At 50.0% G+C, this 11,468-nt stretch overlaps 1 protein-coding gene across 2 annotated transcripts; it reads right to left on the bottom strand.

Moving 5' to 3' along the window:
* Positions 1-790: 790 nt before the first annotated feature.
* PRKAB1 (protein kinase AMP-activated non-catalytic subunit beta 1) lies at positions 791-10,423 on the bottom strand. Of its 2 annotated transcripts, XM_024567009.3 has the most exons (7): positions 9,955-10,423; positions 7,585-7,748; positions 6,378-6,471; positions 5,992-6,106; positions 3,773-3,906; positions 2,341-2,409; positions 791-2,120 (listed from the first exon to the last, which is right to left on the bottom strand). In XM_024567009.3, the coding sequence occupies exons 1-7, from the start codon at positions 10,111-10,113 to the stop codon at positions 2,043-2,045; spliced, it is 813 nt and encodes a 270-aa protein (XP_024422777.1). In that variant the 5' UTR covers positions 10,114-10,423; the 3' UTR covers positions 791-2,042. The 2 variants fall into 2 exon arrangements, with proteins under 2 accessions (XP_024422777.1, XP_024422778.1); XM_024567010.3 differs by lacking the exon at positions 2,341-2,409.
* Between the last annotated feature and the right edge of the window lie 1,045 nt (positions 10,424-11,468).

Here is an 11,468-nt window from a genome sequence, read left to right as displayed (position 1 = left end):
ATACCCTTTTATATTTTTGAAGTTAGCTACGTATTTTCATTGGATTTTTAAAAATATTTATACAGTTTTAGAAAGAGGATTTGTGCATGTTTCCTTACTCTACTTTTCCTTACAGTCCCTAAGACCTAGGGGTCCCACATCACTTGGATTTTTAGGGTGAGACAGCAAATTGCCCAGCTAGGAATGCTTTCTAAGCTACTCTCTACCTCAAGGGGACCGGATGTCCCAGGGGTGCCCTTTTCTCTGAAATTCACTTAAATGTTTCCTGATGCCTGGGAAGAAAGCCTTGTTAAAGGGATTCCTGTAACCTTCCATCTTTGGGGGAGAAGGGACACAGCCCCTTTTAGCTGGTGAGAACAGCGCTGACTCCAGAACGTCCTGGTGGAGTCCAAGCAGGTGTCACAATCCCAGACTTCCTCACACTGTGTGATGAGCAAGAGGAAGCAAAACCCCTGACCTGGGGGTGCCGCCTAGCTGCCTAAACCAGCAACATTTGCTGCTACCTCTCCTCGGCTTCCCCTTGTGACTGAGCTGTTCAAAGGGGCTCGATTTTCCAGGCCCATTAACAGCCTTTCAAACTGTGAGGAAGCAGCAGCGTATCAGGGAATGGCCCGCAGCCCTGGGGTTGCCACAGCCCCACCCCAGCATGCCACAGGATGGTACCACTTTCAACGTGTGCCAAGACATAAACACCGACTGAAAAGCACGGCATCGAATAAACCTCTGGAAGAATTCCAGTCTTTTCCAAACAACTGGGGAAAAAAAAAGCTTTCTCTAAATGCATGTCCCATTATCTTTAAAAAGCTTTATTGAAACCTGTATGTCAAGTTGATAACAATTCCATGTTTTGAAAACAGTAGCAAAAAAAGAAGAGTACCCCAGATTTGGGTTTACCAAACAAGGACTGGAAACCAGGAAGCTGTTCCTCCATCTCCCAGCAGGAACAGAGGGCACAATGACGGCTTCTGTTGACTTGGGGACAGGAACCTGCGCTAACGGGAATGTCTGTGGCATCTCCATGGAAACCAAGCCAAGCGTAGAGGTTTGCTTTGGTCCAAAGGATGTCTTCCTGACAGAAATTTAGAAGGCTGCTGTTGCGTTCTAAGCTCCTTATGGAATAAGCAACAGTAGCTGCTACAGCCGCCTCTGCCAGGTACAGACAGAGGTCCTGGGCAAGGTGTCATAGGCTGGGTCTCCAGAGTTTTCATGGTAACAGTCACCTCATTCCAATGAGAAGAAAAAGCTAGCTGACCTTCCAGCTAACGGTGGTCAGTCCTCAGGAATACCCAGCTTAATGGAGAAACCCGGCAGCAAGTTTCCAAAGTCTGTTCTGAGAACAGATTATTGCTGAGCACAGTCTGTTCACATGATCTATATTCTAGTTGGGGTGAGTAGAAAACTGCTCTAGGGCTGTATAGTCAGCCACCTCTGGTTAAAGACAAAGCAAAACTTAGTGTACGTAAGCGTAAATAACAATTGCAAAACTTCCCCTGGAACTCAGGCTCTAATTTCTACAGAAAGTACACCTCGCTGGAGCAGAGAACAGGCGACAAAACTGCTTTGACTTCAGAGGACAACACCAACATACTTGTTGTTAGTGCCACAGCCAGGCCTCGCCAGGGACAAGCTGATGGCCTAAAAAACACACATACAATGAGAAATTGTGTGTGGCCTTGGTCCTGCTTCCCAGACTTTTGCTACCAGAGTGGCTAGTGTTTGTTTTTGGCTTAAGAAAAACCTCCATGACCAGTTCGGCGGACGTGTATCTGAACTACACCCGCCATTCCCTGCGGTGAGGCTGCAGGCCGCCTGTCCTTTACTCTGTTCTTGGCCACTGGGTGTTGAGCTGACTGTTATGGACCAAGGTGCTTCAGGAGCTGCTGTACCCGGAACAGACCTGCGAGGTGGACTAAGGCGGGTATGAAATGGCTTCTAGAGAGTGTGAAATGGGGATTTTACAGTCCATTCCCTCCAGCGGGATGCACGCACTGCGCAGCGGGCGGTGCACTGCTCCCTGGGGCCCGCTGCTGGCTCCCGGCTCCTCATATGGGCTTGTACAACAAGGTGGTCACATACTTTTTCTTGTACCGGTGGGTCGCGCTGAGCACCATCACTCCATCCTGAGAGAGAGGGAGGAAATGATCAAATGACCAGGGATTCCCACTTTAGAGTGCATGAGAATCATGGAGGGAGCTTAACGAAAGCAGTTTCCTGGGCCTGCCTTCAGGGCTGGAGCCGCAGGGCCTTTAGATGGGAACTCCAGGTAATTCTGTGGCTAGGGGGCCTTGGAGCACGTTTGAGAATCCCAGCCCCTAGAGCAACAAACACGTCATTCGTTACCTTGATGGAAAGCGCATAAAGGTGATTCAGCATGACGTGGTTGGGCTCTGGAAGCAAAGCTGGATCACACTGTGAGGGGAGAGAAGCAGACGCGAGCATTTAGGGTCTGGAAATCAAGAAGACCTCCCGCTTTACTCCACAGCACTGGGGAGCGAAAGAAAGGAGGCGGCCCCTTGTGCCCCTTCTTCCTTAAGTCAGGCGGCGAAAGGGCCTGCCCACCATGACAGGGGAGGCAAGGTCAGGCCTCGTGCGCCCACTGAGGGGGAGCCCCCTGCGTGTGTGCTGGGCTCGCTGGTGTGTGTCTCTGGACAGGCTTTACCTTGGCCTCTGACTATAAGGTGTGGCCCGGGGCTCCATGCTCTTACCGAAGGAGGGGCAGGAAGAAAGGGCTGTCCGACGTGAGCACTTGCGGAGAGAGCAGGAAGACCTGCTCTGCCAAACACTGCTGCCCAGTGGGCTGCAGACCCGTCTCGGGGGCTCAGACAGGGGGTCTGGAGGAGGACATGGATAACTGGGGAAGGGGGAGCGGGGGTACGACTACCCCACAGAGGCTCACACAGGTCTGGCACTTAATGTTGCCACGCCTTCCCACTGTTTAAGAAACCAGAAATTTGGGTTCTTTTTTTCAACACACCACTCCCCAATTTTATAAATGCTAATTCAAGAGAGAAGAGGTGTGGGGCAGAAGCTGCCTCGGCCGTCAGAGGTGTGCTCCTGGTGCAGGGGAACCTGCCCTGAGGGCGGCGGGCCCCGGAGCACAAACTGCAGCCACTGTGGGGGCGCCTGCACAGGCGTACCTTCAGCCGCCTGTCTCAGCACGTGTACCCCTTCAGTGTGGTGTCCAGAGCCACAGCCCCGTGTGCTTTTCACCTCACCAATGGGTGCCTTTTAGGTGGCGGCCTGGACAAAGTTGAAGAACATCTGGACTCTCTAGAATTAGGCTGTGTGTTTCAGAGCTGGGGAACTGGGCAATTTGGGTTAAATGAAAAGGAAAATAAACCACAAGGGAATAATGGTGTGTTCTTCAGGACCCAGGAGGCTCCACGCTTCTTTTTGCGAATAATATGAACCTCCCAGAGTCAGTCACCCCAAATTTTGATCCAAGAGCAAGCATGCTTCTGAAAGCAATTCGGTGATTAAAACTAGATTCTAAAATTTGGGGGCCATAGCTTACTGAGAAGGGGTAGTTTATATATTGTGTCATGAAATTTAAAAGGAACGGGGCACAGGCTGAGGCAGGAGTAAAATGCAAGGAAGAAAAGTTCAGACCGGCTCTGTTGGATGGGGAGGGAGTACCCTCACTCAAGAACAACTTGCTAGAAGCCCGTTCATTACCAGGGCAGAGGTGGACCCAGCAATTAACACTGATGGGTGATAACTGCGTTTTTTCACCAGCTGCTTTGCACGAGGTGGCCGGATGCTGTGTACTCACAGAGATGCCCGTGTCCTTGTTCAGGATGACCTGGAGCAGGTGAGGGGGGAGAATGGGCGGCGCTTTAAACCGTTCCTCTGGTTTGGAGACGTAGGGCTCCTGGTGGTAGGGTCCTGGCGGGGAACTGGACAGCTCTGTGGGAGACAGTGACAGGGCACTTACTTTGAAAGTTAGGAGCTGAGGAGCAGTCTGATTTAATGTGCAGCGCCGTCTAGTGTTGCTTGGCTCTTGTTCCCTCAATACAGACTTATATTCTCTTGAAGGACACACAGGCCCCAAGGGGGAAGAGCAGAGGCAGTGGGAAAACCCGTCTGGAACCTGGGTGACTGGCATTAAACTCAGCAGTGAACTTAAGAGTCCATGGCAGCAGCCGGCAATTGTGGCAAAGCCAGGGAGCCTGGGTCGGATTAATAAGGAAGCTGTTTACAATAACCGATGGGGCATGCCACCCTGAGTAGTGTGGCTTCTCACGCCGGGCTGGGCTGGCAAATGCTGCAAAGAAGCTCAAGGCATCAAGTGAGGCTCACGCGGCCAAGCCCAAGTTATGAGCACCACCGGCCAGAACGACACAGAAGATAAAGCGGCCTGTTTATACAGAGGCAGTGGTGAAAACAGGTTATATGAGGCACCATCACATTTCAAAACAAAATTGAAAACCCGATCTCTAAAGGCACTTGACTCTATCACTCTCGGGTTCCTTTCAAACTCCATTATAGAGATGGGTGAAGCAGCTTTAGAGGTGTGGTATTTCCTAAGGTAGGAAGCAGCTCACTGAGTGACGTCTGGCCAGCTGGAAGGGACTAAGCTGCTCTTCAAAGGACACCTGGGATGAGGCTGGTCACCTGATCCTTGGGCTGGCTGGAACAAACCTGACACGGCTGGGTGCGGCCAGCTCCCTCACCGTCATTCCCTAGAGAACAGGCGCCCTTCACACGACCCAACCATACCACAGCAGGAAGCTGAGAGAAGCACTCAGTGCAGAAGAGTGAGCCATATCGGGGGTAAATACAGATTTTAAGAAAGCGTCTAAATAGGAGAAGCCTACAGAGAGCCTGCAGTGGGTGCACCAGCAGCGAGGGGTCGGTCTGCCATCCCCAGGCGATCTCTACTGTGAAAATGTGACTAAAAGCTTCAGCACGTGGCTCAAAATTACACTTATCAGTAAGTAGGGGATATTTTGGCATTTTCCACCTATCTGAAAAAGAAATGGTTTCTCTAAGAGGTCAGGTAGCTAGACAGACAGGAATGTAATGTCCGGATTTCCGGTTCCTGCTCCACGACGACCTGAGTTGCCAGCCACAGCAAGCCCACCCCAGTCAACTCCCCACTGTCATTTCTAAGCTGGTAAGAACAAGAGATCTGGTGACAGGACTGCCAGGTCGGGCCAGGGGACAATGAAGAATCATCTTACGAGCTGAACTGAATCCACTTTCTTACTTGCAGGCACAGTCTGGGCAACCTTTTCACTGCCGCCCACAGGACCCAGGAATGGCCTGACCCTTTGCAAGAACTGCTGGGACCCTGCATGCAGCTGCCGCTGACACTTCCGATTCCAACACATCCTCCCCCTGAACTGCACGTATTATGTTTCCTGGTAGTTTCTTCCTGTGTGTGTGAATGGAAAGCAATTGATTCAAAAGTCTATGATAGGATGATTCTTGAAATACGGGAAAGTTTCACTAGACTGAACCAAGGAGGTTGGGCTGTGTAGCCTACTTCCTATGGTGAGCCTCCTTCTCCCCTGACAAGGTGCTAATGTACCACACAAGTGACGGCCAAGGTCACGGAGGTGTCCATTTATCACCTGTCAGGCTGAAACTCTCCAGGCACCCCGAGTCGGTTGTGAGCAGGCAGGGAGCTGGCAGGCTTCCCTAACACTCATTAGTAACTGACCCAAGGAAATAGTCCCGGGCCTCCTGGGCCCTGCCCCTGGCATGAGACAAACCTCTGTTTCTGTTCCAATTGTCTGTTCTCTGTGGCCAAGCAGACCTACTGAGTCCTGGAGATGCCCCCCACCCCCAAATGATATCATGCTCCCTTGGGTAGGTTTCAACAACCTGACCCCACAGAATTAGGAATTAGGCTTGTGGCTCTTCAGGGAGCTGTAAACATCCGCCCGATGTGGCAGCTTGAGCTTAGGAGTAAGAGGAGAAACAGTATTTCTAGATTGCACAGCCCCCCACCGGCACACATGCGGTATAAAATAACTGTGTTCATACCAGACACGTCGGAGCACTTTTGGGAATCCACCATTAAGGCATCAAATACTTCAAAGTCAGTTTTCTTCACTTGAATGATGTTGTTAACTGTGCCAAGCTGGTTGGTTACTATTGGCTGGGAAGAGACGGACAGGCAGAAATCATAACATGGAAGGTCTCTGCGGTTACTCGTTAGAGGATTCAGAATTCCTAGCTGGAAGGGCTCAGCTCCTGGCTACTCTTGCAACTCTTGGTCAAGTACGCCAACAGCCTGATAACCAGCACTGTTGATTTAGCTCAGCCGCACACAGGGACTTCTACCTGCAGGACAAAGGGACCTGGCAACAATCTGTAAGGGACTGTTTGGACTGTGTCTCAGAGGACAAAGGGCAGGAGGAGGAGAGTACCTCAGAAGGGTCGTGTGTCCACTGGCCATCCACAAAGAACTTGTACTGATGCTCTCCTTCTGGCAGGTCCAGGATGGCTACAAAGTTATTGTGGCTGGGAGGGAGAGGAAGCAGAGGGTTTCAGCTGGGTGGGATGCCCTCTCAGCTTACTTACAAAACCAGCCATAGAACAAAACAAAACCTTCCCACGTAAACTGTAGGAGTATAAACATTTTTAAGCAACTGGACAATTCAAGTGATCTTAATCTACGAAATGCATAAGAGAGTAGGAATGTAACATTTTCTTGCAAACGCCCTTTCCTCGAAAGGTCAGCTAACAGGCATCTGCCCTTCTCAACTTGCACGCAAAACACCTGGCAGGCTGCATGCCAAGGAGGGTGGCCACGCCAGACCAGCAGCCCGCTGCCAGGTTCTCCTCTGTGTCAGTCTGCCTTGAGCACGAAAGGGGATCAATTTAATAGGGTGCACAACAAATAGTTCTCTAAACAAACGTAACTGCTGAAAAGGTTCCAGAAAACCTCTTTCATTTGACTGTTTTGTTCCCCTTACTTGAAGTGACTTGTACCTGTGCCCAGCAGCCACCCCCTCCACCAACATTACCCTCGAAAAGCGGGTGGTCCCCTGACAGTAATCAGGCCTGGCCTAGAGAGGGTGCGTTCTCATTACCACTTTAAGAACGAAGTCCACGCTAGGGTTCCTGACGAACTATTTTACTGAGTGTTGTTCAGGATGCCCACGCACCATGTAACCTTCCAGACAAAAGTAATACACAGAAGGTCAAAGTCAGAAGGAACGTCAGAGACCACCCTCCAACACTCCCTCCTTACAAACAGGAATGCTGAGGCTCCCATGTGAATGGCAGGTTAGCTCAGCCAATGTGGACTCAAATCCTGGTCTTGAAGATTCCTAGCTGGGTGCTTTCTCTACAGCACTAGGAACAGATTTCCTTTTCTGAAGGAGAAGTCCTGCCTGAACACAAGCTGAATCTCTGAAATGGAAGATGTGTATAATAGAAATACTCGTATCCAACTGCGTTCCAAACCCAGAGACCACGTGGGTGTGAGACGTGAACCCTAGGAGTTATTGAGAGTATTTTTCCATTCAGCATCCATATTAAGAAAATATCCCTTTCTCTTCACCCACAGAGATCATTTAGGAATGAGCATCCCTGGGTTGAGACGACATGTGAATACTCCCAGGCAATTACCTTCTCGTGAGCGGAAGTTTACTCCAGTTGTTGAAGGACCCGGATAAGTACACTTCCTTTCCGCCCCCTGTCCAGCGAAACACGGTCGGCCGAGCCTGGGCAGGCGCTTTGTCATTCACTTCCAGGTCGTGCTGCCAGGCCAGGAATTCCTCCTTCTCTGGAACCTAGAAACAGAGCAGTGCAGTCAGGGACAGGAAGTCATCAGTGAGCCCCCTAAGAGTCAGTTACCCTCACGTCGACAATTCATTCTGAAGAGGCAGCTGTTACCACCTAGGTTCATATTCAGGCCCAGCGACTGACTAGTTGTAGGACAGACATTTTCCCAACCACAACGTGGCGATAGTAAAAATAACAAGTTCAGATTGTTGTGAAGTGAGAAAGGCCACGGAAAACGCTCTTCAGAGTGTCCCGACACACAGGAAGTGCTTAGAAACGACTGGCTACCATTAGTGCTATTGTTAAAGGGGGCCACATTAACATTCTAGGAGGAACGATAAAACTCACTTGGAAGAAGGCTGCAAGGAATTCAAGATTAGCTTAATAAAGGTCATTCTCCCTCCCTTAGTTAAGATTATGAAGTACACGAAAATGTGTTAGGACAACTCCAGAGCTGTGAAATTGAAAACTGGCAAATCTGGACTCTGACGAAGAGAAAAAATTGTATTCACTGAGTATGGTTAAGACAGAGACCGGCCCTCATTACGGTAAACAGTAACTCCTAGCGAGGGAAGCGACGCGTACCTGGGGTGTTCCAGGGAGAAATGAACATTTCTAATTCTGGGTGAACTGTATGTGGTTTTGGATCTGTTACAGTTCCCTTAGTTGGAAGCCAAAGACTAGAAGAGCAGGAGCTCCAGCCTGGGAGAGACCCTGAAAGGTGTGGACCAGGCTTTTAGCGCCTTCGCTCCAAGTACTGACATGAGCGTTTCTTAAAAGACCTTGAACACAGCAAGATCTGCATACTGGAGAAGAACGGACTGGAAGCAGATTCCACTGGGAACGCGATGACCAACCACAGCCAAAATGGTAAATTAGTGCGGTTGAAAGAATCCATGACTTTTTTTCCCCCTCTGATCTGGGGCAATCCAGTGGGTCTGCTACATCATTTCAGTAACTTATGAGGAAATTAAAACGGACACCATTTAAAGTCATTTCCCACAGATCATCTGTAAGCTAAACATTTCTTTCAGAAGCTTTGGAATGGGAGCAGAACAAATACTTCTTGAAGGACGTCATTTGATTCTCACTGTGTCTTAAACAGCCACCCTCGGGCCAAAATGATGACTGGGGGAAGGAATGTCAAGTTGTTGGAGAACCACGATTTCAAAGTTCACTCTGCACACAGCTTCTCAGGAATTCAAAAGATTCAGAAAACAAGTTTACATCACAGGGTGTATAAGGCCAAGGAAAAGCAGATTCTTTACAGCCAAGATCCAAGTAAGAATGTAAGATAATGACGCGATCACCCAGCCCAACATCTGAGAAAAAAGGTGAGTCAAGTTGCAGCAAGTTGCCAGGCTTTTAGCCCAAAGGCCAGTGATGAGTAACACACAGGTGAGTGCTCACTGAGAACGTGTGGCCCGGAGACGGGTGGCCAGGCGCCTTCATCTCCCCTACACGTTGTCGCACTGTCTTAAGGAATCAAGAATCATTTTCAGACTTTTTGCTCAATACAAGCAGCCTGCAAAACGATGCCTGCATCTGGCCCACAAAAACGTTTGCTTTGGGCTGTTTAAAATATTAAGTCCTATTTAAACAACAGGAGAGAGAAGCTGACTTGCAGCTCTCAGACTAAGGCTTCGCTCCCCCACCCGCCTCCAGAAGTGGACTGACTTTTCGGTGCCCCCTCTAAGCAAGCAGGGTGAACCGAAAGTTTTAGGCAGGACCCAACACCTCTGGCAACTGCTGTCGGCTGTTCAACTCAACTTACTTGTGTGCTTTGGTTTATTTCCAGACTGGGCAATGAACTCGCAAAACCAACTACTACCAAAAGTGCCAGTCTTCCTACAGGGGAGGGAAGATTTCTCAAAGTGAAATTAATTAGTATACCTAAGAGAAAAGCAGAGACTTACTGCTAGCTCCACGATCTTAATTAAGAATCTGAAACGCTGTCCCAGAGCCGCTTTCTCCTTAATGATGTTAAATAACGTGAGTTCCGCCTCCCTCGGGACGACTTTCTCGTATCGGTAATTAGACACTGGTTCCTGGACTGCTACGAGGGATCTTACAAAGCCACAGGGCTTTTAAGTAAAGAGGGTGAAGTATCAACTCCTTCCCACTTCTGATGATGAGTTTTAGAGGGGTTGTGGCGGGGCGCCTAGGAGACCTCGACATCAGTCAATGGAATCGGATCCCCCCACCTCCCCTCACCTTGATTTCCTCGGTGTGGAAGAGGTCGGCGTCCTCAGGGCTGTCCATCAGGATCTTGGGCCTGTCCCCATCCTTGCTGCTCCCCGAGCTATCCCTTCGGGGCGTCTTCTGACCGCCCTGTCGCTCCAGCGTGGAGCGCTCGCTACTCGTGTTACCCATGGCGGGGGCTTGAGGGGACACAAGGAAGCCGGACTGGGACTGGCTTCACTCCAAGGCAGGGACAGGGGACTTTCGGAATCACGGGGGAATTACAGGACCCAAGTAAAGGGTTGGAGCATAGGGTACCGCACCCCTCAGGCTAGGGTTCCGGGCAAGAATCCGGTTTGAGCCAGGTCAGCTGGCGGGGCGAGGTTTCACGATCGCGCCTTCCTTGCCCAGGCAGTGGCCGCGCGAACTCGAGCAGCGAGAAGATAACCCAACACACTCCCAACCACGCCCCCCACCTCTCAGCAATTTCCGCTTCCGGGACTTCCGCAAGGTGGTGGGGTCTACTGGGTGAGGAAGGCGGGGGCCTGCGGAGCTGGCGTGGGTAACTGTTCATAACTTCCGCTTCCGGTCAAAATTGGCGTGGTCGCAGGGGCGCTGAGGCGGTCTCCGTGAGCTCCAGAGTGCGCAGTCGCAGTCGACTGTTCCGGGCGGCCCAGTACGAGGTTGCTGAAGGCCGGCAGGGGGCGCAGCAGCGTGCTGGCCGTCTGGGGCGCCCTCCCTGTTTAGGGGTGAGTGTTGCCATTAAGTATTTGGGATATGTTTGACACTTCCACTTTCTACACACTACAGCCACAGGGCTCGTTCTAAACGGCAAATTTAATTAACAAACTCTTCTTCCTGTCACGCACTAACTCTCACGCCTTTGAGTGCCTTAGGATCCCCTCGCGTGCCTGTTTAAAATGCAGATTCTCGGGCCCTAGTCCCCAGAAATTATGATTTCACGAAGCTGTGGAGCGGAGTGTGCATTTAATACGTACCCTAGGTGATTGTGATACAGGTAGCCTTGCAGGTGTTTGAGTAAAATGACAGACCAGAAGATTTCTGGAAATTTCTCACATCTAATAGGGGGGAGTTGTAACATGGAGTTATGCGTGTATTTTTAAAAAAAAATTGAGTGCACAGTCTTTTGCTAGATAAATTTGCAATCAATTTTGAGATATTATTCTGCATAAAATGCATTTATGAACGCTTGTCATTTACTGTGGCCAGCGCTTTGGCAAGAAGTGTGGACGCATGTGGTGGTCAAATACTCTAATATTCTCACCATCAGGCCCTGCCATGGTTTTCTTGTTTGTGTATGTGTGTATTTTGCGTGTGAATTGTCCCAAAGTACTTTGCACTTGTTGGGCCTGATCATGCTTTTTGTCCACTGAACAAACATTTATTTAGTGCCTGCAAAGTGCCATACATTGTGATAAGCAAACGGGAGACGCGACGACTATGGTGTCCCGGAGGGGAGTTTGGCAGTACCTATCAAAATAATAATTAAAAAAATGCACCTTCACTTTGGTGCACAATTTTGCTTC

The sequence above is a fragment of the Desmodus rotundus genome, chromosome 7, assembly GCF_022682495.2.
Source record: "Desmodus rotundus isolate HL8 chromosome 7, HLdesRot8A.1, whole genome shotgun sequence".
NCBI classification, from domain to species: Eukaryota; Metazoa; Chordata; class Mammalia; order Chiroptera; family Phyllostomidae; genus Desmodus; species Desmodus rotundus.
This window is presented reverse-complemented; position numbering and strand designations above follow the sequence as displayed.